The sequence below is a fragment of the Scophthalmus maximus genome, chromosome 17, assembly GCF_022379125.1.
Source record: "Scophthalmus maximus strain ysfricsl-2021 chromosome 17, ASM2237912v1, whole genome shotgun sequence".
NCBI lineage: Eukaryota > Metazoa > Chordata > Actinopteri > Pleuronectiformes > Scophthalmidae > Scophthalmus > Scophthalmus maximus.
Window position 1 is genome coordinate 10,767,630 of NC_061531.1, and position 27,414 is coordinate 10,795,043.

General features: G+C 45.8%; 3 protein-coding genes across 6 annotated transcripts; all 3 read right to left on the reverse strand.

Annotated features, from left to right (window-relative positions):
• Positions 1 to 2,931: 2,931 nt before the first annotated feature.
• LOC118288870 (meteorin-like protein) lies at positions 2,932 to 7,120 on the reverse strand. 3 transcript variants are annotated; one of them, XM_035615442.2, is made up of 4 exons: positions 6,832 to 7,120; positions 5,876 to 6,291; positions 4,322 to 4,381; positions 2,932 to 3,365 (listed from the first exon to the last, which is right to left on the reverse strand). In XM_035615442.2, the coding sequence occupies exons 1-4, from the start codon at positions 6,915 to 6,917 to the stop codon at positions 3,124 to 3,126; spliced, it is 804 nt and encodes a 267-aa protein (XP_035471335.1). In that variant the 5' UTR covers positions 6,918 to 7,120; the 3' UTR covers positions 2,932 to 3,123. The 3 variants fall into 3 exon arrangements, with proteins under 3 accessions (XP_035471335.1, XP_035471333.1, XP_035471334.1); XM_035615440.2 differs by having other exon boundaries at positions 2,932 to 3,814; positions 6,832 to 7,115; XM_035615441.2 differs by lacking the exon at positions 4,322 to 4,381 and having other exon boundaries at positions 2,932 to 3,814; positions 6,832 to 7,118.
• A 1,987-nt stretch (positions 7,121 to 9,107) lies between these two features.
• Positions 9,108 to 12,757, reverse strand: cbx8a (chromobox homolog 8a (Pc class homolog, Drosophila)). Of its 2 annotated transcripts, XM_035615435.2 has the most exons (5): positions 12,350 to 12,755; positions 12,176 to 12,219; positions 11,684 to 11,749; positions 11,176 to 11,242; positions 9,108 to 10,759 (listed from the first exon to the last, which is right to left on the reverse strand). In XM_035615435.2, the coding sequence occupies exons 1-5, from the start codon at positions 12,416 to 12,418 to the stop codon at positions 9,941 to 9,943; spliced, it is 1,065 nt and encodes a 354-aa protein (XP_035471328.1). In that variant the 5' UTR covers positions 12,419 to 12,755; the 3' UTR covers positions 9,108 to 9,940. The 2 variants fall into 2 exon arrangements, with proteins under 2 accessions (XP_035471328.1, XP_035471329.1); XM_035615436.2 differs by lacking the exon at positions 11,684 to 11,749 and having other exon boundaries at positions 12,350 to 12,757.
• A 5,544-nt stretch (positions 12,758 to 18,301) lies between these two features.
• On the reverse strand, positions 18,302 to 26,012 carry cbx4 (chromobox homolog 4 (Pc class homolog, Drosophila)). The gene is made up of 5 exons (XM_035615414.2): positions 25,688 to 26,012; positions 25,537 to 25,580; positions 24,851 to 24,916; positions 22,625 to 22,691; positions 18,302 to 21,336 (listed from the first exon to the last, which is right to left on the reverse strand). The coding sequence occupies exons 1-5, from the start codon at positions 25,754 to 25,756 to the stop codon at positions 19,912 to 19,914; spliced, it is 1,671 nt and encodes a 556-aa protein (XP_035471307.2). The 5' UTR covers positions 25,757 to 26,012; the 3' UTR covers positions 18,302 to 19,911.
• Positions 26,013 to 27,414: the final 1,402 nt, after the last annotated feature.

Here is a 27,414-nt window from a genome sequence, read left to right on the forward strand (position 1 = left end):
TAGAATCTAATATCATTCTGAGCTTACAGGTTCATTTAATACAAAACTGGTCCTGTCACACTACTGTCAGTAAAGTTAAACAGAGCTGTAGATGATTAGTAAACTTGTGTGAGGTTATGTAAGGAAGAACCCTAATGCAGGATGCAGGAAAAAGGCAATTTTATGAAGAGAAAAACAAAAAGACGCTTACTCTCTACAGATCAGGAGAGCAAAACATTTTCCGGCAAAAATAATCTACCGGGGGAAGACATAAGGAGCAAAAAAATGGGGAACAGCAGAACCAGGTGACGTGACAGAACAGGACGAATCTGAACAAACTGAACCCGGTGATTGAAAAGAGACAAAAAGAAGCACAGAGACCACATACAGGAGAGGAGTGGAGGTACTCGCACCAGGTAACACACTCTGGGGCGGGGCAGACAATCACAGAGGCGGGAAACACACAATGGCCGGAAGTGGAGAGACACGAGCGAAATTGACTACAACGTAAACGGGAAATACAATACTCAAAAAGTGACAAACATGAGGGGAAAACAAGAGGCAAGAGAACACAAAGTGAACGACAAAATAAAACAGGAAACAACAAACTCAAGACACAACAAACACAAAAGGTAACTTCACGAAGGCCCCTGTCGAGGAAGAGTAAATCGAGGCACAAACAACAAAGTCCACAGACAGAAAAACAAAACCGTCTTTCAAAGAGTTCCATAATGTGTTCGAGAGCTCACTGGAGCAAATTCAAGTTTTTATTTTTGCACTGTTGCAAAACTGTTGCACTGACAGACTCACATTAGATATTAGAAAAATCTATTTGCGCCTGAGTGACCACGATTATATGTAGAACTGTGGAGCAGAAAACAGTCTAGCCAATTACCTTTTGAATTGAGACGAACATCTATAAGAAAAAGAAAAAAAGAAAGCTTGAGGCAAAATTCAATTACTTCCCATTTTCAACCACAAATGCTGCTCACTGTTATATGGAGACCAAATGGCAACCTTTTCAAAAGCCAGACATCTCTGCTCCAGCTTTGTGTTCCGGGTACCCTGTCCTCAGTCTCTATTGCTGGAGCAGTGAATGCCTGTTCGGCACAGGAGGGTATCATGCTGTTTCCATATTGTAACCCTGAGCCTCCCCGCAGCAGTGGCCCACATGGGAAAGCGGGCCGGGCGGTGGGATAAACCAATTACCCCCCCAGTCTGGGGCGGACTCCTGCCGGTGCGCCATGCAGCGGCTCCCGTCCGAGCCCTCCCGGGCTCGTTCCCCATGAGAGCCTGCTGGAATTCCCAGAAATGAGAATTGTGTAGTCTCAAAAGCCTGCAGAGAGGTTATATTTTGCTTGGGAATTTGACATGGTGGCCCCCGGGGACAATACTGAGGGAGGAGACTTCAAACTGGGCTTCTGAAGAAGGAAAAAAAGTTTGTGGAAGGCTTAATATTAGACAACATTCACCAAATAAGACTTTTTTTTCCAGCCTGTAACCATGTCTTAGACACGTCTGGGTATACCTAGAAAATTTAGTTTTTTTATTAGCAGTTACCATATTAACATTGATCTGAGTGCCACAAGTATAATTAGTTTTAAATAAAGGCATTGATGTCCCCCTAAACATAAAAAGCATATGCAGTTAATCAAGTTTAAGCAGAGCCTGACACAGACTACATGTAATTGAAGAGGAAAGATGCTGAGAAATTTGAGAATATGTAGCAGAAAAAGCACAAGAAGAGAGTGTGAGGACGGAGGGAGGGAGGGAGGGAGGGCTCAGCCCTCCTCTGGCTCCTCGGATCCATGAGCCCTGATGGTTTCTAGATGACGACAGTCGTGACAATGGTCATTATGTCTGCCAGAGGCCTTGTCACCGCGCAGCCATTGTGTGGGCCCCATTCACCACACAGTCATTTACACTTTCATTGGCAGCTATTTAGTCCTCATAAAAAGTTCAACACACCAATTTGTGAGCCCTGCTCAGCCAAGGAGAAGTGTGGAATAGGCCCAGAAAGCAGTTGCTTTAAAAGTCAATTAATTGTTCCCCTCTCCTGGGAGGGGCCGGGGAGGTTGGGAGGTTGGGAGGATCCCCAGGCTTTGGGGCCTCACATCTGTCCATTCGCCTTCTTGGGCCTTGATGCCACACAACTCAAAAGAAAAGGTCTGATTCAGTCTTCTCTGCAGAGCTTTGGCCATCTAAGGAGATTTTGTATTTCCTTTTATGGTAGGGCTATCCCATTATCATGAGAATCTGACTACAGGGGAGAGGATGAGATGCAGAAGGGAAAGGAGCAAAATAAGCTTGTTGGACACTTCACCTCTAAATCCCATTCAGAGATTATGCTATGATGGGAAGAGGGGCATGAGTTCATTTAAGCCTTTTGCAAGCCACCTAGGAGAAAAAAAAGCAGAGTCTTCAGGGGCCAGTGCATTCTTTTGAGTTAGAGGACCTCATGAAATTTAGATTTTTATGCACAGTTCATGAGCTCAGCTCAGTTCTAAACACTCCACCGGTTATATGAACTGACAAGACTCTCCGTCAAGAAGAAAAAAGCAAATAAATATGTTTGAAATATAAATTTAGAGCTTTTGATTGGAGGCTTAAAATACAAATTCTACCAAATGTCTTTTTGAATTTTCATCCTTTTTGTGTTTATCCAAACAATCTCAGAGGTTTGGCCGCAGTACACGAGATTATCAAGGGAGCTAACGTTGTTTTGCAAAACATAGAAAACACCTTTAGCTTTTTCAAAAGAGATTGGCAGTTTTGAACCATTTGATCCGGATGATAAAAGTGAAAAGTGAGACTAGAATACCTTTAGACCCTTCTGATTTATTGAATCCCGTCAAATAAAAACTTCTGCCAAAAGGTGTCTTCGGCTCATGTCAATACCTAAAGGACAACATGGGATCAAATAAAAGCTTAAAAATAAATAAACAAAGCAGAGAGTCTTCAGATTATTTAATTTTCATGTACATCACATAAATACACAACAGAGAGAGGATTTGAAACTTCGGCGCACAGGAATCTGAATTTAAAAAAAAAAAAAAACCTCCACAGTCATACATGTTCAAGCCTATTATTCACTAAACGGCGGCCCTTCAATCTTCCCTCCCACCCTGGTTCAGAGGGCAACTCTCACACAGAGGCAGCAAAGTGAACAACAGTCGATGTGGGGAGAAGCACAAAGAGAGAGCGGCAACCCGACCCCTTCTCAGTCTCCCAGGGCCGAGGACGGTGATGGGAAAGAGACAAAGGCCGGCCCCTCTCTGAGCCTCGGCGCAGGACGACCCTGCTGGTTTGCTCCTGTTCTTCTCCTCCAAACGTGTTTTCCGCCACAAGTTCAGTAGCTTTGCCCTGCTGGTGATACTGGATGCCACCTGAATGGCACATTAAAAAACATTACAGAGATCCCACAGTGCCAGTACAGGGGTCAGAACGCCTGTGGACAAAAGCTGCTGGGCTCAGCTGTAGAGCTACGACAACACACTTCCTCAGTCTAAAGGGAAGTCACAAGAATTCCGACGTGCCGCCCTGGCAGTCTGGTAGACGGACAGGAAGTCTTTGTAATGTGGTGCACACCCTAACCAAGCTTCCCCAAAGTGTTCCGACCCCGTGAAGAGGAACTCCCCATCCCCAGGCTTCACGTGGCACCGTAGGAGTGTGTGGATGTGTCCACGCCAGGAGGAGATCGGGCGAGGCGACCGCGGAGAAACTCGCCGCTCAAACACTCCACTGCGCTGCCAGTACACCCTCGCCGCGGACACCTCCACCGACGATGTCTGACTTTCAGAGTTGTGGGAGATATTCTTGATGTGGCCTCGGACCACTGAAAAAAGAAAAGGCAGGATTCCCTCTATCATTTCTACAAATTCCGTGCATTAAGAAAATCTAATTTAAAATCTGTGGAGAATCTTATTAGCTTCCTGCATCCATTTGTATGTGTTTCTTCATCCGCCATGTGCTTTTGCCTTTTCTTGAAATGAACATAATTCTTCTCTTGCACAGGTCTCTCCCGTTCTGCAGCTACCCCTACATCTATTTGACCTCTGACCTTCTGACTGCACAGCCAGCAGATCTGCTGCTTCCCGGGCCCCTACATCAGACCATGAGAGAGCAGTTTAACCTTAATCCAGGTAAGGTTAATCTGCGGCTGATGAAGTCTTCAGATCATCAAGGAGCAAATAATACCTTGTACTAATGGTCATTTCCAAGTAAAAGTCCCGTAGAGGAACTTCAAAGTTAAGTTGTGAAAATGATGGGGCTAGGGAGTAGAGATATTAGAACACAAGTACACAGTGTGTTTCTTAGTACAAGCATCACATCTTGTACATACCAAAGTCACTGTTGCAGACGGCCATCAGGAGTTCTGTGTCATTGCAGGGTCGACAAGATGCTGTGAATGCAGAACATTTTTGCTGATGTTTTTAAGATGATCAAACTTGTATCAAATCATAGGTTTCTCAATTTCACCACATTTCCTCTGTCAACTCCTAATCGACCGCTCCCAAACCCTGCGTGACCCAGAGCTCTGACTGACACTGACTGATGGTGTGGGTGACATCTCTCCTTTCTGCCACTGCACTGACCCTCACTCTCACACACATACCAGCACCATTCATCTGCCTCCTCACATCACAGAGTGAAGAAACCGGGGTTTGGAATGAGGAATGCTGCTCTCGTGTCTGTGCTCTTTTAAGTGCCCTGCCCACCACATTGCCTGCAGATCAACCCCCCCCCCCCCCCCCCCCCACACACACTAGTCTTGACCTTTGCGTTTGACTCCCATTGTATCTTCCTAATTGAATGACCCCGTGCCAATGCAGGAGACCGCAGGAGTCAAACACTCTGCCAGACTGGCAATACAGAGAAGATAAACCAGCAGCTGTCTATTATAGACAGAGCATGACATCACCACTTTGGGAAAGGCCCTCACACATGGATAATGCTAATAAACACGCATGCACAATGACGAGGCATTTGTGGAATCCGCAAACTATTTGCAGTCTCAATTCAGGGCCCTCGGCCCGGTGCCCTCCGGCCGTCCTGTGGTCTGCTCCGTCCTCGCTGCTTTGTCCCTCGATGGAAACCAGACAGCCAGACAAAACACACAACTGACCAGCAGCTGCACGCTCCAGTTGGACAAAAATTGGGGTCTGTAATTTAATAACCAAATTTCCCAAATTCGGAATAAGGTTGGTCAGTTAAAAGTCCCTCACATGAATGTTCATTAGCCGATGAGTAGAATTTGTTGTGACACTTTTTACTACGGCACTTTTTACAAAGGGTTAAAATAACTTTATACTAACAAACTAATTAACTAAATTATTTACTAACATACATACTAACTTTGTTAATAGTTCTTTTGTTGTTTTCTAATAGCCTGTAAGACATTTTGGGTTGCCATGCTGTGGAAAATCCTTTTAGCTGATGTTTGCTAAAAGTGAGGTTATATGTGTTTATTGTTTGGTAATGAATTCTCAATAAGTTGTTTTAAAAAAAAAGCCTATATTGTCCAGAAGGGAAGAGGTGGATATTATCAATCAGTAAAAGCTATTTTTTTTCACAACCTTCTCAGCAATGAATCTAATTATTGACTTATAACCAGAGGTGAAAATTAATTGAGTGCATTAATACTCAGATGCTGACAAATTCTTCCACTAACATTTCAGAGATACATGTTGTAACGTTTAAGGGCTCCGAGTACTTCATCCACTAATGTTTATAAAAGAACATTAACATCGGGTGTATAAAACACCAATAAGGGTAATTAGTCACCATTATACCAAACCCGTTATAATGTTGTTGTTGTTTTTTTTATCACAGTGGTACCACATGTAATCGTGTCTCTGTTCAGCTCTGACCAGATCAATCGTCGTGGGCTACTCACTCTGTGGCCCGCGGAGGCCCAGGCTGGGCGCAGAGCTCCTGTTCCCCAGCAGCTCGTATCTGAAGCCCATCGTGCGCCTGCTCCAGTGGCCCTCGCCCCGCGGGCTGGCTTGCAGGTAGATCGCGGGCCTGCGCGGTCCATCTGCGCGGAAACAGAACACCTGGCGCCGCTGCTGCTGCGACCGCGCGTCGTCCGTCGCCAGCAGCTCCAGGTCCCCGCCGCGTTCCACGAACACGCTGGCTCCGCGCAACGAGGGGGACGGTTTGATGCAGACGGTGGTGCGCGGGTTGGAGGACAGGTTCGGCTCCAGAACCACCCTGAGGGCTTGGCCCGGGTAGACCCACCTCACCGAGCCCTCGGTGCAGCGCAGCCGCACCTGCAGAACGAGCCTGGAGTCCGCGGCAGCTGCAAAACCGCTGGATTTAGCGGGAAAATGACAATTTTCAAAAACCCCGATTCGACGGGGCGAAATGTGTCTCCATTTAAATAGCTGCTGCAATAGTAACTCCATCAATGGTTAATCAATAATTTACTTTTGCATTTTAGATTCAGCCATAATCCACTGTTAAAAACAGATTAAAGTAAGAAACAATTCGACTGAGTGGTGTTGGAGTCACTGGTGATACAGTTATAAACGTTGTTAAACCATTATTGATCAAACATTTCTTACGTTCTAATCAGACAGTATATTTGTAAAGGTCAATAAGTCATTGGTCAAGCCATAAGAGCGGCGATGTTAATAAACGGAACAGTCAAATGGTCTTTAACCTTATCCAAGTTATGTTTTGTAACGTTTTTACTAATACATCAAGTATTAGTAAAAGATTTATTAAACATTAACGATAATTAGTAACAGTTCTAATCCTCCTTTATAAATAATCCCCTTGTAGTTGCGTTCAAATGCAAAACAAACAAACAAACAACAACAATAACTCATAACTCAATAAGCTCCTCACCTCCCGGTCCAGTTGCACAGATCGGTTGCGCCGTGTTGTAACTGCAGAGCTAGAAAATGCACCACAACGATCACATTTGAAAACATGTCACCCGCACAAAGATGAAGAGCCGGAGAGAAGCGGACCGAGGCGCATGGCTAAAGGAAGGAGAAGAAAAAAGTTCATCTGCGAGACATCGAGCGTGCGAGCGATCTGCTGCATCGACTGTGGTGCAGCTTCTCTACATGCGCTCTCTCTCTCTCTCTGTCTCTCTCTCTCTCTCTCTCTCTCTCTGTGTGTGTGTGTGTGTGTGTGTGTGTGAGATTAGAGCGGATCCACTCCTGGCCTCTGCAGCGCCTTGTCTTTCCTCTCTAAAGAGACAATACGCTCGAAGGTCGTCAGCCATCTGTTTGCGTCATTGCGCCTTTTGGCGCAACAATTAACCCACTTCGAATGTCTCCCTCTGTGTTTATCGAGCTCTGAGTCAAGCTGCACTTGAAAGCCGACTATTTTAATTCTCATTAATTAGTTTTCACTACATGAAACCCTCAAAAACACAGTAGGTGAAATAGAGAAACCATCAGATTGATTTTTTATTATTATTATTATCGCTGGCTGTGCGATCAGTGCAACAACCTCTTCCCGATGAGATCATTTCAGAAAGGCAAAAAAAAACTAAACAGAGAAGAAAGTAAGGACAACAGAAGAAACAGTATAGACCCGCGTTTCTGTGTTTCTGTGCGTGGGCTTCATCTAGTGGATGGATGGTGCAGCGCACAGCCGCCTCACAACTGGAAGGCAGACGAAGAAGAGGTGTCTGCTGGAGGCTGAGAGAGAAAGCGACCGCGGGACGGGGGGAAGCTGTAACTCACCATAATGTACGATGAACACAAACTGGAATGCGTTGCCGTGCAACTTTCGTCAATAATTAATCCACAAAGCACGCGTGTTTTGTTTTTTTTTATTCAACTTGCAGCCGGGTCGCTGGCCAAAAAAGAAAAAAGAAAGAAAAAGATTTGGCACAGTGTCAAGGTGTTGGTGGTGGTGGCGACATCTTGTGGAGGAGAAACCCGGCGGGCCGTGACCGTGCAGGCCCCTCTCTCTCTCTCTCTCTCTCTCTCTCTCTCTCTCTCGTCCTGGCTGCAGCTGCTTCTCTCGGGGTTTGTGTTTAGCTCACGCAGGCCCCGGGGGCCGCATCGCGGATCAAAGGGTGCACGGAGGCTCCTGGTATAGGTATGTCTTTGGAGTAAATTACACTCACATGGACAGATCTGCCAGATGTTGTCTCACAAGCAGAAAAACAAAGAGCCTTTGCTGCACAATGTGATCATATATCTATGAGCAGAAAGGAATGAAAACACGTCGTTGTGCCTTGGCGGCAACAGACGCCGAGGGAGGGCGTGCGTTTTGATTCAAATGCGTCTTTGATTTTCCATTAAACTATAAGACACCGAAGTCACAGAGCCTATATTAGCACATCTTTCATGTGCTCGCATGTTTTAAAATTGCCATTGTTGAGCCAGAAACTAATGATGAGCTTATTCAACAGGATGCGTCCTGGACTGCGGGTCAAGCAAAGTTATGAACGAATGGAGGTTTCATGTCTAACAGAAGTCGTCCTCTTGCAGTCTGGATCCTTCACGACTACGCTGATGGGCCAAGCCAAGGTGAGGGAAATTGTGTTTCTCTGCAGAAAACATGGCCACTGATGGAAAAAGAAGATCCATTTTAAAAGAACCCCGGCCTCTACGTGATCTCAAATCTATTTAAAATGTTGCATGTGATGTGCCATATTAAAAGGAAACGATCTAATTATAGACCCATGTTCGCAGGGTCACCGTGTGGCAAACTCGTCTTATGCCATGGCAACAGTCAAACGGCTCACTGGAGTCGTTGTGTAATATTATAAGAATCATTTACAGAGTCTTGGGTTATGAGTACATTAAAACTGTCCAACAAAGTCACTCCACCATGACTCTGCGTTAAGGCCCATAACTCCAGGCTTTCAGGAAAAACAACAGTGTCGATGATCATGAAGGTGAAACGAGAAAAAACATGCTTTGAAGGCTAATTATTCCCACTGAATAGCCACAGATCTCAGTGTATATTATTTGAGATATGCTTCATGGGTTTTCATTATTGCTTCTTTAACAAAAGACAGACAATTTCAAATACATATAGAAACCAATTAATTCCAGGACTCCTCCAACGTTGGATGGAGCCACACAAACATCGAGTCACACTTAATGTCAACATATAGTTCGATATTCTCTAAAAGAAAGCTCCTTATACAAAACTTCGACAGAATATCGAGGAAATGTTTTATATATATTTCCATCACTCACATGCATTCAATTCTTTCCCCCAAAAATATTTGTTAGAATAATTCATACAAACGCGAAACTGGTTAAGCAGGTATAATGAGACATAATTATATTTTTTTTTTGTGAAAGTGACACAAAAAACCCAGTACAACAGTAAAGCGATTACAAAATATATAAACCGCAGTCTAAATATGTGTTATTAAATTAGGAATTTGTCTTATAGAGAGAACAATACTTTGTGAAACGCACACCACATTTATTTAGACGTTCATGAAGTTGGGAGTTTCATTTTTCTGTACTCAGCATATCACTGACTCTACACGAGCCCTGATGATTTCGATTATTTGACATGGTCCTGTTGCCTCCAAATATTCCTAATAATGTGTATGGGTCAATGGGGGGGAAAATTATCCAATCCCCTGACTGGAAAATAAACTTACGTTTCGTATTTGGAGAACAGTGTATACCCAACATAGCTGGATAAGGTTGTCAAACTAACAATGTTGCACAGTTTTAAGGGGGAAAAAAGTCTAAAACTCCCCATTGTGTTTATGGACAATCTGAGTAACAAGATGACAGCAAAGATATTAAAAGCCACAAAAAAAACAACATTGAACGCGCAATGTCACTTTCCCTATTTATTTTTTTCAGCAGCGTATATTGAATATCTGCATCTACACGTTTGAAAGTTACATAGAAAAAAAATATATATAGTGATATAGTAGGTTTGTTAGTTAGAAGCTTGTTATAACAATTATTTCGACATATATTATCCTCCCCTGACCCTAAACATCCAGCGCACACACTCATCGTGTATCTCTGAAGAAGCCTTGGTCCGTGCTGCTCTCCCGGATGGTGACGGTCAACAGGTTCGTGGTGACGTCTGTCACGGTCACGGTGTCCAGGCTGGTGAAGCTGGGGGTCCAGCACGACGAGGCCGGTGGCGCGGATGAATCGCGCGTGGACACGGTCGGGGTGGAGAGGTCAGCGGGTCGGCCGAACTCCTTCACCCGGTGCTTCAGGACAGACATGCTGCCCTGCGCGCAGCCAGTCCTGTGTCCCCTCTGGTCGCTTTGCCGCGCGTCTGGACTGAACGCGCAGGTGTAGAAGGATAAGCCTGCGCCCCCCGCGTGTCTCTGCTCGCTGCTGGGTCTGGGCGTGATCGTGGTCTTCTCCTGGAACCTCCTGGTCAGCTGGAGGAGGCTGCGGTCCGACGTCTCTCCGTGGTGGTGCAGCGGTCTGGCCATTTGGGACAGGCCGTGTGAGTCGGGCTCCTCCGCCAGCCTGCTCCGCTTGGTGTCCGGCTCTGCCGAGCCGCCGCTATTATCTTTGTCATAATGTAAATGCAGCTTCGGTTTGCGCCCCCTCTTTTTGGGGAACCGGCCCGACTCGTGGAGTGTCAGGGCAGCCGGTGGAGTCGGTCTGGGCCTCCTCTCGGGCTCGGGTGGTCGGACGTGGACACTCTCTCCTCTGTTGACCGTGCTCGGTGGGAAGATTGTGGGAACCACGGCGCGTAAACCCTCCCGGGCCCTGGGTGTTATGACAGGCTCCGGGCTGGGATAGGAAACCTGGATCCCTCTGGGAGCCTCTCTTCTAAATTCATACGCCTTTTCTTTGGCTTTGGCCTGAGGACATGAGTAAATAACGTTTATTAAAGGAGGGGTTTCCCAGAGATCAAAATCTGGAGTCTCCTGAGGAAATTTAAAGGTTTAGGAGAAGCAGCTGTTTGGTTACACTGGGCGGCCAAGGCCTTATCCTCAAGCTCTTCTGATTCTTTTTTTCTTTCAGAACCCAAGGAAACGAAAAGGAAAACGAGCCATAGGCACAATGACTTAGATCAATTGTTATGGTTCCTTCAAACGTGAGAGTTTTAACCGTATAGAAACTATTGGGTAAATTAAGCATTTCCTTTCGGGTCATTCCACTGCAGGTTTTTGGGGGGTGAATTTAAACCATCATTGGAAATTACACATCGTCTGTATCCATCTGTGCCGTGCGTCAGAGAGCTGAAGAAATGAAAACCATCAGAAGATCCTCTCACCTTCAAGAGAAACGTCTCGGGTTTGGGTCCCCTCTTCTTCGGTCCGAAAAGCTCCCTCTCGCGCTCTCTGATGTGAAATGGATATACTTGTAGAATCATCATCAAATCACATGAACAGATTATTTCCTATTTAGTAAAAAAAAAAAAAAAATCAATTCGGAATATCTTATTTATCGAGGCTATAGATTGGCCCAGTTTTCAGGACGTCTATTTGTTTGGTTTTTTTGCAAAAGACCTCGGTTGAAATAAAAAATGATTAAAATCTATAAGAAAAGGTGCCAGAATAAAGCGTGTCATCAAAACTATATACATCACACCTGTTTGAGCTCGAACTGAACCCTCACACTCCGCAAACTGCCTGGCCACCACTTCCTTTTTGATGAAAAGTTAGTCTGGACGATTACGATCCACGGTGTAAACAGCCTGTTTTAAAGAAGCTGACGCAGAGCGCGCGGTGCCAGTTCGTTCCGGCGGAGAGAGGCCTACTGCTGCGCTGTCAAACCCTCACCTCTCCTCGAAGGCAGCGAAGAGTCGTGCGTCCAGAATGTTTTCCTCCGGCTCCCAGGTGCTGTACCTGCGGCACAGCAGCGAACAGGGGAGAAGAGTTTGGCACCGAACAATGTCAAACGCGCGCACACAGGCGCTGTATAACTTTTAATCATAGCATTTGTTTTTTGGATTTTTTTTTTTTTGCTGCGTATACGCTGCAATTGCAAGGCGCTACGTAGCGGACAGCGACGCATGGCGAACCCGGCCATTGCTAAAAAAAAAAAAAAAGAAGCTTATGTGGACTTCAACACATCCCCGAGGCCGAGGCCGGGACATATTTCCACCCCCCTGGCCGGTGCACGCAAGCCGCCAGAGCCAGATCAGACCGCGGAACACGGAACAGACGAAACCGGATAAATAGAGCTCGGAAATGACAAGAGTCCGAGGTGCAGTTGTGCGAGCGGCCAGGATGGAGCGCTGTGCTTCCCAGCCTCGGCTCCATTATACTCACTTCTGAGACCAGCCCTTCCATTTCACGAGATATTCCCAACGACCCTGCAAGAAAAACAGCAGATCGTGATCAGAGTCAGGTTATCACAGTGTTGCCTGTCGGCGCTGCACAAACAAACGGTTGCGTAAGAGGCGTGGAGACGCAGCCTGTAGGGGGAAGAGAAGCGGCGAATACCCGTCTGATCCTCCGTTTAATGATGGACTCGGCCGCGAAGACGCTCTCACCGACCGCCGAGAGCTCCATGGTCCACCATGCACCGCGCTTATTTCTGTCGCTTTTATTATTTGGGGGGCTTCCCTCGTGTCCTCTTCGGGTTGTTTAATTTCGCACATCCCATAATAACGCAATCTGGAGGGGACGTCATCACGTCTTCCCCCCTTGTTGCCAGGCACCGCGGTCGGTAGGACGGATCGCGGCGGAGCACATTGGCTCGGTTGTTGCTACGTGCTCCGGGTTTCTGAGCGGAGGGGAGGAGTCCCGCTGCTCTGGCTGCTGCACAGGAATCTCTGGCACCGCGGAGCAGGCGAAGTCGGAGGCTCCCGCGGTGGATCCACGGGACCCCCGGAGGTCCCCGAGGGGCCCCGAGCTCTCCAGAACTATACGGAAATAATCGTTTAAGAGGGAGGAGTGGTCCGTTTAAGAACACGTTTCACCCTCAAACACAGCCCCTCCACACAACACACCTATGAATATTGCACTTTATATATACAACATGAATAGTTCAACGATAAAACGCCAACTAATACTTATAGACACGTAAATATCTTCTCATAAAAGATTTGTACCAGATGGGGCTATAAGTGGTCAGATATGTCATTCTAATGGATGCGTGAAGTGATCTGAGGAATCCTCACACTCGTTTTGTTTGGCCAATATGGAATTATATAAATATATACATATAATATTTTAAATATAATATGTAATCTGCGACATCACAGTTGAATGTACAGTTCGGGGTCACGGTGCTGAACAGCTACACCAAATGAAAGGAGCGCACGAGCTCTACTGCAACTTTACGCGAAATTTGACTATTGCCCGATGTGGAGAAATTCAGATTTTACGCACAATTTCTCATCGTCCGTGAAACAGCAGGCTGTCTTTATGTGCCGATTGTGATAATAACAATAAGCTGTGAGAAATGTTCTCATTCTTAGATAGTTTTAGTTTTTGTATATACGTTTTTTTTTATTTTAGAGTTTGCTCTTCTCTTTTTACTTACAGTGCTTGCTCTTTGATTTTATTTGCTTTATCCTCCCCTTATTTTTCTATTTACCATGTTGGTTATTCACCAGTCACCAAAGCAAATTCCGTGTATGTGAGAACCTACTTGGCAATAAACACGATTCTGAATAATTTGGCAAAACAATATATCGAGTCGGTTAATTTGCTCATGTGTTTGCACCTATAAATAATAGGTACCGACGGAAGTAGGCAACAGACTCCCATGATGAACAAAGAGAGACATATAATGAGGGATTTTTTCTTCTTCTTCTTTTTGTTTTCACAGAGGCACTGTCGTCGTTTTAAATGCTTCACGCAATCACATGCACACTTTACTTCGAACAGCATGAGACAGTTTTCATTCTGTGACATTTTGACTCTGTAAAACTCAAGTCATGGATGAATTGTAAATTCTGAAAAAAGCAAAAACGGTTGAAAAGAGAGAGCCGGAGCGTAAAGTGTGTTGTGCCTAAAAAATGAACTTGTTGTTGATTGAAATAGTTAAATCAACCTATACAGACGTGTTAAGAGCCTCCTCGTGTCTCTGTAATCAATATACTGGAGGGTTTGTGCATCCGTAGACAATACAGATGCTTCATTTGATTTAATCTTAACAAATTTAATCTTTTTATGTTTTTTCTTTCTTCACGAGGGCCTCTTGTTTCTTAGTTCACCGAGATTAAAAAAGAAAGAAAGAAAGAAAGAAAATCTTCCTTTATTCCTCAGTGAGGTAAAATCATCTTTAAATCTCCAGATGATGGGATTTTATCATTTTATCAACAGATTTAGGAAACATTATTATTATTAAAATAATAATAATAATAATTATTATTATTATTACATAAACTGCATATGGTGGTTGGTAAATTAATTAGAAATAAACTCTTAGAATGTAATTGAACATTAAATATTTGTATTACTATCAGTACATTAATCATAACAACTTCAGCAATGTATAATAATAATAATAATAATAACACATGTAATAATGTCCATCAGGCTTTTCTGTTATATATTGAACAAATTATGACGATGAGAACATTCACTATAGGAAAACAATAATCTGCGGGTAAATGAGAGTGAAACTATAACCTCCGTGTCTCGTCCTCTCCAACGGACTTCACGGTGACATTTTCCATATTCACCAGATATACATTTAAATGATAAATACAATTTAAATATTCATATATTTCTCTTAAATCTTAATTCTTAAAAGTCTCCGTTCTTGCAAAAGAAAAAGAAACCCTGCAGGCCTCCTGCCCACATCCTCTCACTGCTGCACTGAGCGGGAGGTCAAAGAGATTCCACCTTGAAAATGAATTTATTCGCAACAAATAATGCTCTAAAACACATCAAAGACGCAACACTGGGAAATACAATTATTTTCATTTTCAGATTCTGACCCTGGTTTTTCTTGCTCTCAATTTCTCTCCCTGTTTTTAACAAGAGAACAAACGCAGAAGCCTCCTGAACTGGCCTGATGCAGAACGACCTTATTCTTAATGAAGCAGCTCTAACAACCCTCTCATCGTCCCCACCAGCACCAGCACCTTTGAGCACTGCTCATTTCCGCATCAAATTATTTGTCCACTGTGGCGGTTTGATTTAATTGTATTGATTTGTTTCTGGTGCATCCGGCTGAAAGGTGACAGTATCTCAGAAAGCCTCGTGCTCAGGTTATTCAACACGGATTCAATATGAAATCTTACAATTGCCTGTAGTGCACCTTTCTATACATTTCTTTCTTTAATCTAACTCTTTACCTTCTGTTTTATAAACCCATGAAATCCATTGTGCCACATTGGCCCTAATCCACACTCACGAAAGCAAGCGATTAATTGAATTACGATTATGCGTAATTAGATAGTGGGATTATACGGTGCAGATGTGTAAAAGTGGAACGAGAGGACGCGGGCGGGGAGGCGGCGTGTCCGTCTGCCCCGTGAGGAGAGAGGCTGCTGCCGGCGGCGTCTCGTCGCTCCTTCCTCCCGATCACGTCAAAGATCGCGGAGGATGCGATATTCTTCGCTGCGTGTGTGTCTGCGCAATTTGTTGTTGTTGTTGCTGCTGCTGCTGCCGCCGCGCCGCGGAGCGGACAAAAGGCGGGCGCGCCGCGCACAAAAGATGCGTTGGGGCTGCTGTCGAAATATGAACCACCATTTTGATAGCCATAGCTTGTAGACCGACATTTCCTGTCGGTACTATAATGGCTAGAGCCTGCACGGGTTCCTCTGCGCGGGGAGGCGGGCGGCTGGTGCGCGCTGGGGAGGCTGCACGCCGCCGCGCCGCCGCCGCTGCGCCGCCGCTGCCGCTGCTGCTGCGGCGGTTTCTTCTCCATATTTGGCTGCGAGTCGATGAAAAGTGAGTCTGCAGGAGCCGCAATGGCGACAGGCGAACATGAATAAACAGAGCTGGCTCTGTGAGGACATTATTGGCTCTCTGGTTTCTGGGCAACTGCCTGCGCACAGCTCGCTGTTCACTTGTCCTACTTTTACCGGGCGACATTTTTTTTCTTCGTCTTTCTGCTGAAGGTGGCTCAGACACACTCTCTCTCTCTCTCTCTCTCTCTCTCTCTCTCTCTCTCTCTCTCACACACACACACACACACACAAAATAAACCGCAGGCGAGAAAACTGCGAAGACGTGTTGGCTCTGACCTGCAGCTTTACCATGTGCACACATCTCAGCGCATGCTTAGAGTCAGAGCGCAGCCCGATACACACCTCACCGCAACGCAGCCTCTCGATTCTCACACCGATCTGGGTCATGGGTTGAAGGTTCTGTTTAACCGCGCCTGTCTCAATTAAACAAATGCACCTAAAGAAACGAAAGATGCTGTCCACGGTGTTTCTGTGAACCATTCGGAAGGAACACGCGTGAAGGAAGGGCCTTCCCTCGTGATTGTTGTATGTTCATTGGAGGCACGTCAGGCCTCTGCCGGGTCACAGAAATGATCCCGCTTGCATGCTCACATGATCCTGTGTGCGAAGATGAAACCGGCTCTGTGCAGGCTGCTGCTGCTGCTGCTGCTGCTGCTGGTGGGTATACGATGATAAAGGGGGAATGTGAAACATCACACTTGGTCTATAAATATATTCCCCTTGCTCGACGTTGTTTCACTTTCCTGCCGTTGCACGACTGACTCACGCAGTTGGTTCAGAGCCATGAAAGGCCCACAGGACAGGCAGGCAGGCAGGCTTCACATGAGGCAGGCTGACATGCGAGCTATGTGTTCGTGGGGGGGGGGGGTTCCCTCCAAAATTCCGCTCATATCATCTGATATGAAACGAGTTTCTCAACGTAGACAATGTGTTGTGACGTGCGTGCAGCGTTAGACACGTCTGCGCGTTTTGATCCATCGACTGGTTGTCACATTGGCCCCTTTTTCTTTCTTTCTTAGCCCTCACGTATTTACTGCTCACACAAGGCCAACTGACACTGAAAATACACCCACCCATTGTCTATTTTAAAAGCCATTTCTCTTTTGCTTTATTCGAAATTTGGGTTGACACAGAAATGTTCCAATTTAGGAGAATTTACAACATGAAATCCCGGAGGAAGAGACATGGCTCTGCCTTTTCTAGGTAACACCTTTGATGGAGGTCGAGAGCGAGGCGAGCATCGAGTTCATGTAATTCTTGTTCTGTTCTTGACTGTTGCCCTGCTGTGACAAACCCCTGATCCATGACATTAAGACCAGAGCGGTGGTCTGTGCTTTTTCAGGAGAAACATTTTGCTGTGGTGCCTCTGGTGTCTCAAACGTTGGGCCTTGTGGGTAATATGTGAAGAGGGTTTTCTTTGGTTTTGAGTGGCAGAAACCACAGAGACAACTCCAGTTAGAAATGGCTCTATATTGACTGTTGGTCACTGGGAAGTGAAAATCCTGGGAAACTACACTGTGTCTTTTAGTAGTAAATAAATACAGAAGACACTGCAACACATTCCTTGGCCATTCTGTCATTCAAAACATTCAAGACTTCATCTTTCTGCCTGCAGGTCCCTGCGTGGGGACGTAAACCATTTCTGTGTGCATCTTTGGATCACAGTTCAGACTCCAGGCCTGTAACGATTCCCCTCGGAGACGGAGCGACTCCCACGACGTTTGGCAAAGTCATGACAGGTCAGTAATTAGAGCCCATTCATTCACAAAGCTGAGCTTTGCACACATGTTTATTTGCAGCTTTGCATGTCTGGATTTATCCATTTGAATTATACAGTGTGAAAAATAATGTGGGAAGAATTGGTCTGCAGAGAGAAAACAGTCCTCTGACAGTTCATTCATTAAGCTTCAAAAGCAACAAACCTATTGAAGGTACATTATATTTAAATGTCATATAGTTGAAGCCCTCCCCTTCTGCACTGTGCTGCACTGCACACCCACAATCAAATACCAACCCTCCACGAAGCCTTTTTTCCTTTTTAGAATCTAACAATAACCTAATAATTGTCTGTGTCCACCTCTTGTTGTCTTATTGTAAGTCGCTTTGGACAAAAGTGTTGGCTAAATGAATGTAAAAAAAAATGTAATGGGTGTGTTGACATTCCTGCTCGAATAGAAAAATAACGCATGTGTAAAGTTTCGATGATACAAGTGACCGGGGCCATTATGCAATACAGAGGGCCCTTTGTGCGGGATCATTTGTGATTATGCAACACGATCCCTTTTGCTATTCATGGTTCACAACCACGTCAGTGTTTCTAGTGCTTAATGTTCCATTCTTCCTCTCCATGTGCAGAGAGGAACTGCAGAACAATGACACATTAATCTTTTACTGGAACATTAGCAGAAAAAAACTATGAAATGTTGGGCTTTGTCAAAACAATAAATTCAATACATCAACAAACAAAGCGCCCCGTTTGCCCCCACCTAGTGTCAGTGAGGCAAAAAAGAAGAGAAATCAGAGGTCAAATCTCTTTCTTTATTGTGAAACATACCATCCAGTGAGCCGTGCCAAAAGCAATAAGTCAGTCAGCTCCTGGTCGAACATACTTTATAACAATCATTTTGACTTTGAACCAAGTGCAACAATGAACTGGCAAAAATTAAGTGAACAAAAAAGTATCACACAGCAGACTTAAAAAGGACAAGGCGGTTCATCGGAATCACTCACAGCTCTGGATGCAGGAGAACCCCTTGTTATTGTTTTTGAAACGACAAATCTAATGTCAATAAATATGCACTCTCCATTTTCATAATCCTAGCTTCTTAGCATTCTCACTGGTCTTGCATTAGCTGTGCGTAGAAGGCAATTTCGACTCAAATGTAGGTTACATCCAACAGCTTTGACATTTGAATTTTCAGCAGCATAATCGATAACAGCTCGCACTCACTGGATTGCATGTAACGGCATTACAGAAGCCCGACTCGCAACTCACATTTAATCTGCCTAACACACTTGTTAATGACCCTGGTAGCTTTTTCTGAAAACATGAAGCGGGCATGTGTTTACTTCAGATCGCATGATGACGTTCCACAGCAAAATGAGATGAACATTGTTAATCCGTGTGACATTAGGAGAATCCTAACGAGACTAAAGGATATTTTAAAGCAACTCCAGCAAAAACATGAGGTCAACAATAAATCACAGCCTTGTCACGGCAGGAATCAATACGTCATGTTAACGGGAAAGGTACACGTTTGATAAATGACACCATTTTCATTTCATTTTTGAGAAAGTACAGATATTGTTATTGTTCATATAGATGTTTGCTAAAGTGGAATTGTGCAGTACAGTAACCGATTGGATTGTAAAGGCAGATCCATTAATTGCTTTGCTGCATCTCACCGACGAAAACAAATAGTATAAGGACAAAAGAAAAGGCTGCGACATTCCTTTAAGGTTGATGACAGAGCAGAGTGTGTCCCACAGTTGTCACTGTGTTTTATGCACCAGTTTTTTTTTTTTTTACATTTTCATGTAATAACTAATAATTTTTCCAAAAAAAGCCACAAACAAAGCCTGAAGCCTGAGTGTATACATCTGGAGTTAAAAAAGAAAATCACTGAATCAAGACTTAAAGAGCGCATCTCCATTAATGACACAATGACACAAATTAACATATAAAATGTAATTAAGTGCTTTCAATTTGATCTTGGATCACCGTGGACTCAACGAGTTTCTCTCTACCTTCTAACAGGACCAAAATAAGAGATATTATTCATAAAAAATACGTATAAACCTTCATACGTCTCCGGCTATGAGTTTGGTACGAGTGTGAAACAACAGCGAAAGTATCTCTCATCAAGCTCCATATGACAATTTTTTTTTTTCTTTTCGTGGAACACATCCACCTGAATGCATTCACTCAAAACCTCGAGGGCACTTTCTTGGCTACAACATCACAGAGGCGTTACAGTATAAAACATTATAAGAAACATATTGAATTTGAATGATAAATTATAAATTTTCCATATATACAAAATCTGATGTTACATATGTTACATGTTTTACAAATGCACATATTGACAGGATCATACAATCGACCACTGGGAGACCCCAATTTCACAGAGTTTCTCAGAAAGAAACATATTCCTTGAAGGTGACGGTGAGACTATTTGTCGTTATGTCAGTGATTATGATATTTCCCATAAAGGGAGAGATTTCTTTAATAGGTGCTTCTTCTTCAGATTTCTCTGTGGATTTCTCGGTGTCCTCCATCACAGGCGAAGTATCTCCATCCACAGGCTCCGGCTCTGGTGCCGGTGCCGGCTCCGGCTGTACTTCTGGCTCCACTTGTCTTTTAGTTTTTGGGCAGCTGAGATCCATCGGCTCTTCTTGGCTGCCGGCGTCCGCAGCCTCATATGTGCATGTACTGCCAAGCCGCCTCCCACTACAGTGCAGGTCCATGGGTTTGTCCTGAGGTGGCGTGGCGACGGTGCTGGGCACGCTGAAGCTCCTGGAGTTCAGGTAGACTTTGGAAACACTCCTGTCATCCACAGGATCGGAGAGCTTTCGCTTGCGGTCGCTCGTAAAGGAAGGGATCCTGATCTGGTCGACGGCGGTGGGGGTCGGGATGTTGGTGTCGACAGCCCAGGACATTGGGGGCGAGCCCGTGGTCAGCTGTAGCGGGTGGTCCTCCGGCAAGTCGGCCTGACCCCGCGCCACTTCAGTATTGTATTCCTCTGCTGTGCTTGGCGAAGGTTTGGAGAAATGTCTGTCCTTCGGGGAACACTTTATAGGATGCTCTGCGGCAGGAAGGGAGCTGCCGTTACATATCTCTTTGGGGATGCCGTTCTCTGGATGCTCCACCATTTTGGTTCTGTGTGCTGGATTGTTTTCTGATGGTTTGGTGTTTTGCAGTTTCTCCTCGCTTGATGACTCCCCGTGTTTACCTTTTGCTCCATGAACCTTGTTGCTGTCCATATATTTGCTCATGACAATAACAATACGTCCGTTCTTGTTTTTGTTCTTGATTATCTTCATTTTGCTACTTGTAGCACTAGGCAGGGCTGTATCTTTAGGATTAGGTTTAAGGACGTGTTCGCTCTCAGGCTCCTTGACAGCGGGTTTCCCCACCTCCACTGCCAACTCTTTGACTTTGCTCAAGCATCCTGTGTCTTTGTCACGAACCCATTTCTGCTGCAGTGCCAGCGGTAAGTTCCAGCCAGGATTTGCTTGTTTACAGGCCGGTTCCTGAACTTTGACCACCTCTTTGAGCCTGGAGGCCTGTGTGTCGTACATATTTGGGTCAGGCTCATAGTGGTGGTGCTTCTTGCTGTTTAGCTGGTAGATGAACTTCTTTTTGCCGTTGGTTAGCTGGTCAGCGGGGACCTCCTGGCTGCTGGGCTGGTACTGATGGTGCTTCTTGCTGTTCAGCTGGTACTGCTGAGGCTGGGGCCGCTGGACCTGGACAGGATCTGACTTGAGGCCGACTTCTGCATCGTGACACGTGTCCTCAAAACCTGCAGGGATACTGGATCTCCGGGCGAACGAGGGCACCTTGTAAAAGAGACAAAAAACGGTGTTTTAACATTTTACCTGCGAGGCAAAATAGTAGAGTGCCATAAAGGGACACAACAGTCATTTAGTATTGCTGTTCATAAATTAGATCAAGTTGCAAGAGATGTTGAGATATGCTGATTTTCAGTCACTAGAATATGTATACAGTATAAAGCTCCAGCTACATTTCCCATAATGCAACCAATTCTATAAATTAATTTGACCCTTCCTGTCTGGTAAATACCAATGTCTTTCAAACTCCATAGTTTGTAACACATGCCGTCTGTTGTGTCATCTCCAAGCCCAAGCTGACTTAATCCAAATGACATCACTATGACATCAGCAGGTTAACGTTCTTAGACTTGACTTCAGATTAACAGAAGACGTTACATAACTGTATTCATAGGTGGAGTATTCTCCCCCACGACGAGCTGAGCTCTCATGGTTGCTGATAAAAAATGTGCTACAGCAAAAATATCGAAAAACTGCATGCTGAAGATTGTCAGAAACTGTTTCAAGCAGGACTCCACGTGACCTCCCTTCCCCGCCATCTTCCCACCCCCGCCTATACACACTGACTCCTCGGGCCGTCAGGGGGGCACTGCAGCGGAACGCTCAAGACGCTTTGGGTGTGACCTTAGGTCAGAGAAGTGCCACCGGACATGTCACGCTTTAGCCCTGATCGCTGGCCACGTGTGACTCTGGCAGAGTGGTATGCCTCTTAAGGAGTGACACTGCATAGCAATCAGCTCCAAGTCTCAGAATATATAATCACATTTGGCTCGGGATACAGGTCTGTCAAGGCCTGAGCTAAGATAGTCAAAGCACGGCACAGGGCTACTTTCAGCCGTCTATTTTTGTCCGGGGAACAATTATAGACTGGGAAACGAAAGAGCACATTCTGCTGATACCGATTCGCGTATGAAGCTCCGTTAAAAAAAAAACAGCGTTTTGCATATGAAGCTATTTAGCATAAAGAAACAATGAACATGCAGATAAAATGAGAGCACTCATGCAATGCTTCTGTAACCTCAGGCAACAAACACGGTTTCATGATGAGTGCACACAGAAACCCAGCTGCACGCCCCCGTCCTCTCTTTGCCCCTTTTCCCCTGATTCCCTCAAAGAAATCTATTAATATCCACGACCATAATGACAACGGCTCTAAAACACCTGACAGAACCCCCCCACCCGCTCCTTCCCCATTTTGGGTTCTCACTGACTGAAACCTACAGCCATGCAGCAACTGCGGTGTTGGTGATCAATCGCAGATGAAGATGATAATTACCTGGAGTAAAAGATGTTTCGGTTTTGGCCCCCGTTTACGGTATCCCATAAGCTGCTCCTGTCTCTCTCTGTGAAAACAAAAGATAATTTAAGAAAATGCTCGTACCCGTATTTTCCTTCTACACACAACACATGATTTTTCAGACAGCGTTGCACCTCACTACATTAAAAGTCTCATGATAGCACATGGGAAATTACAGGTTTTTGACATTTGAGGTTCCTTCGTTTTCTTTCTACCTACTCAAGGTCAAGAGTGGAATTTTTGATTCGGAGGACTAATGAATGCCCACGTGACCCGCTGCAAAGCATTATGGTCCTTATTTGCATAGCTCTCCATGGTAATCGGCCCATTCCATATTCTCATTATCCTGGAGAAATTTAATTACAGCTACAGCAGGCAGAATCTCCCCTCGTCTTCCGAACATCCCCTCGTTTCAGCACAACCTTCCTCTTCTTGCGCTCAAACCCTAATTAGGGTCATGAGGTATGAATGAAATGGGATAAACGCAACATTGTGGAGTACCTCCGGGAGGTTTTGCGGCTGCTGAAAGGAAACACAGCACCATGTCTTGTGCATCACAACGTCTACACTCTGAAGGTGCAGAGTGATACATATCAGACTAACAGCAGTTTTTAATGAGGGAGGGGCTGGGAAAAACATGTTATTATGGTGCTGTAGTACTGACTAAAAGCACTGGGCGGACCGTCTCTGAAATATTGCTCCCTGATATAAACCTTGACTCATCATTGGCTCATAAATAACCAGCGGTGGATGAAAGCTGGCTACACGCAGACTCCACCAGGCGAGGGTAAACCCGGCCTATTCTTGGCTCCTCGCTGCAGATGTTCAAACTGACGGCGCTGCCAGGAAACTGCCACGATATACAGTCTACATTTTAATGCCATAATGTGTGCGATTTCAAACGGCGTCCAATGGGGTGACCCCTATTCACAGAAGATTTGGCAATTACAGCCTCCCTTGTTGGATCCCCTCCCCCATCCTCTGGGAGCAGAGAGGAATCCACACACACAGAGCGCAGAGGCAGCGCTCCATGACCATCAGCACAGAGCCAGACACACACACACACACACACACACACACACACAGAGCCAGGCGGGCAGGCAGGCTGCAGGGGAATATGAGAGCGGTACACTGGAAACGCTGGAGAGCAGTGCGTGTCAATTAGCCTTTTCAGAAATGCGAATTCCTTTCCCCAGCCATAATGTCTTTAGGCCTGGTGGCCTACAGAGAGAGGGTATCTCACAGGCCTCATGGGTCCAACAACCCAGGCAAGATGTTGTTGTGCATATGCCACGGGGCTGGGAGGACAGCATCATTTGTATTCATTAACACCGCAACCCCTGACATTGACGTTCATGTATTTGTAATGATTTTACAGGCCGCTATCAAGTCTACTGTTGACCCAGATTGAAAACTGGTCGTCAGTTGTACATCCAAGGCAAAACATGTTTTTCCTCAACACTGCACAGCAAAATATAGGTTGGTAGCTTCATGGCATGTGTCACAACTTGTATTGTGGAATGGTTTTCTCTCGGGTGGGAACTCTGAAGTCGGTCAGCGGAAGCACAGCTCTCAGCTATGAGCCATGATGGGAATCCCATCAGGCAGCAGCTCGGCGGCGTTGCGTGGAAACCACAACAAACCGCTGTGCTGCTGTCCTGCACTCCGTCGGATCAGAGCCAGCCTCTCCAGTGACGCACAGCTGCTAAACTAGCACCTGTCCTGCTCAGGCCTTGTGGTTGCAAGGAAACATATCCGCAGGAGTGTGATTACAAAGAAATCACCGCAGTTTGATCCACATGACGAGCACTGACTTTGCATTTTCATCACTCCACAATGCACCTTCTGAGAAAAAAAAAGGTGACTTTTCTGCTTTCTATATGAATTTAGGTCACTGCTTTCTTTGCAAGCCCTTTGATTCCCTGACGCAGAAACGGCTAATAAGACCATAAATTGTTACAATCTACGTCTCGTGGTGCTCATCCATGCGTGTTTGTGCATATCCGATCTTTCCATTCGCCTGATTGAGGAATTCTCACCAACCACATCCCCAGCCCTTTCCCCAGGAGACAGTCCTATGGGGAAGGGGGCGGAGGTGGGATCAGTGATAGAGTTACTGGGGCGCCCCTCCCCCCATGCCCATATATGGTCATGGCTGAACTGGAGGCTGCGCGGCCTCGTCCGAAGTCCACATCTCTCTCTCACCTGTGTTGAAACGCCACGAGGAGACGCGGGTCAAGGATGTTTTCCTCTGGTTCCCATGTGTTGTATCTGCAGAGGGGTTGCAAACAACTGTCAGAGAGTTCACACACACACGCACGCACGCGCGCACACACGCACGCGCTAACACTACTACGCAGTCAGTGTGGACAGGTAGTCCATTCACCAAAATTTAAATTTGTGACATTTTTTTCTTCTACTTCAAGGTCATTGAATTTTGCAAGATCACGAAAAACAGCCATTGGTCACAATCCCGAACAATAAATCCACCGTGAGGATTTCCAACTGCACAGCCCCCCCCCCCCCAAAAAAGATGTTTAGCATAAAGTGTCTCCAAACGGTCCTTAGCACCGATGTACAGTCGGCCATTTTAGCACCACTGTCTCGTAAATTCGCTGGCAGAGCAGAAATAATTAAAACGGGATTACATGGCTGTGCCTACCCCCTTCCCTCGCATAAATTAGTGAAGGCATCCGCGGATACACTGAAACACATACCGAGCGCGCTCTCCCGGTCCACACACACACACACACACACACATGCACACACTGTGCCTGTACGCCCTTGACGAAAGCCATTTTTTTTTGTTATTGCAATACATATATCATTGCAGCGGGAAATTATTTTTGAAGATATTTCGGAGAAAGGCTTGCGGGGCTGCAAAGACTTACTTGGGAGACCAGCCTCGCCACTTGACCAGGTACTCGATCTTGCCCTGCGATTGTGGAGAGAGGGAGAAAAGGTTGTGCTTCAAGGCTCCCTGTCAAACGCAAACATTTCAACGTGTACCGACAAACACGCTTCCCCCCCCCCCTCGGTTACCTTGCGGATGCGCTTCTTTTCGATGCCCTCCACCGCAAAGACGTGCTCTCCGGCGGCAGGGAGCTCCATTCTCGGCTGAATCCGATCGCGGGGGACGGGGGAGAAGGTGAAATGTTGGCCAGGCACCGTCGATGTGCCTCTCCGCTCGGTGCGTGCTGTGCGCGCTTGGTAGTTTTCCAGTTGTATCCAAATCCAACTGTATTCCCTCCACCTCTCCTCCTCGCTCGCTCGCTGTCTCTCTCTCTCTCTCTCTCTCTCTCTCTCTCTCTCTCTCTCCTCCTTCTTTGCACACTCCACAGTCCTGGCAACGAGCACACAGATATTCACAGTGGTGCAGCTCTTTTCGTGCAATAGCTTCGGCTCGGTGCATGACGTCAGGAGGGGAGGGGGAGGTGGAGACCTTGCACAGAGGTTGGGGTTTATCCCGTGAGTATTGGACTGCTGGGGGGGGCTTATATCTGGAAATTAAAATCAATCACCGTGTTGCTGTCCCAACACGAACACAACGCACTCGTGCACCTGTATCGTTTAATCCAAATGACGAGGCGGGACCTCGGGACGAACTGTGCCCGAGGAAGAAAAAACATTTTGATGGTTGGATTTTATTCAAGTACAGCTCCTGTGTATATGTAAATATTAGTACATGCATTTGAGAAGGATGCCAGAACTGCTATTAATATTAACACAGCTGAACACGACCATCAAAAGGGGATTTGCAGCATTTTGAATGCGTCGTCTTCACCTCAGGTGTCTGAAATTACCAGTTCTGTCAGAGCTCACCTTTTCTTTTCTTTTTTTTGAATTAGTTTTTGCCAAAACCCTGCGTCTGCAGTTTAATTAGAAGTGCAACAACAGAGTCACAGAGGTCGCATGTGAGCGTCAAATGTGACAGTCTCAGCAAAGCTTCTGTCCGTGACTCTGTAACTGAAGCTGAGGCGCTGATGAAAAAAGAAGCCCCCCCCCCCCTTTATTTCCGATCCCCTCGAAGCAGCTCAGTTGTAGATGAGTCGGCTGGGGCTCGCAGTTCGATCTGCTAACGGCGCCTTGCAAATATAGGTCACACACCCTCCGATCGTCAAACCAGTGCCATGTCCTCTGGGCTCAACTGGCATTAATTTGACACACAGCAGAGGTTTACTGTGCAGCCCCCAGCATACCTGTGGCAACTTTGAAATGGTATACGCGTTCACTGCCAGAGCGCTCAGCCTGTTCCCCCCTTGAAAAAAAGAAAATCATCATCGCAGCCTGTTACTGGTTGTAACATTGGATGGGGCACGTATATCTGCACCGTGACAATTTAAATCCGACAACATAAACCACATCGGCACTGAGTTTGTACTCTTGCGCTGGAAATGTCAACCCCTCTAAGTCCCCTTATTTATGGGGACATAATTGGAAACATGGCAGAAAAACGCTCGTCCGTGCGTAAAAATACACGTGTATGCGCGTAAATCGTGGCCGACACGTGGCGCGTTTGCCATCGAGACGACACCTTTCGTTCACATCTGTCGCATCGATGGCACAAACAAAAGAGTTTCTGAAAAAAGGCAAAGAGCGACTCTTCCCTTGCGCCAAAAATAATTCAGCAGCACAAGGGTTAAAAACGAAGCCTCCAAGCCGAGCGGCAGCGGCCAGCCTATTACATGCAGGCACGATATATCTCTGCCCTGCCATATAAGGTAATGGACAGAAAGCGCTGAAATATCACTCTTTACGCTCATCCATTC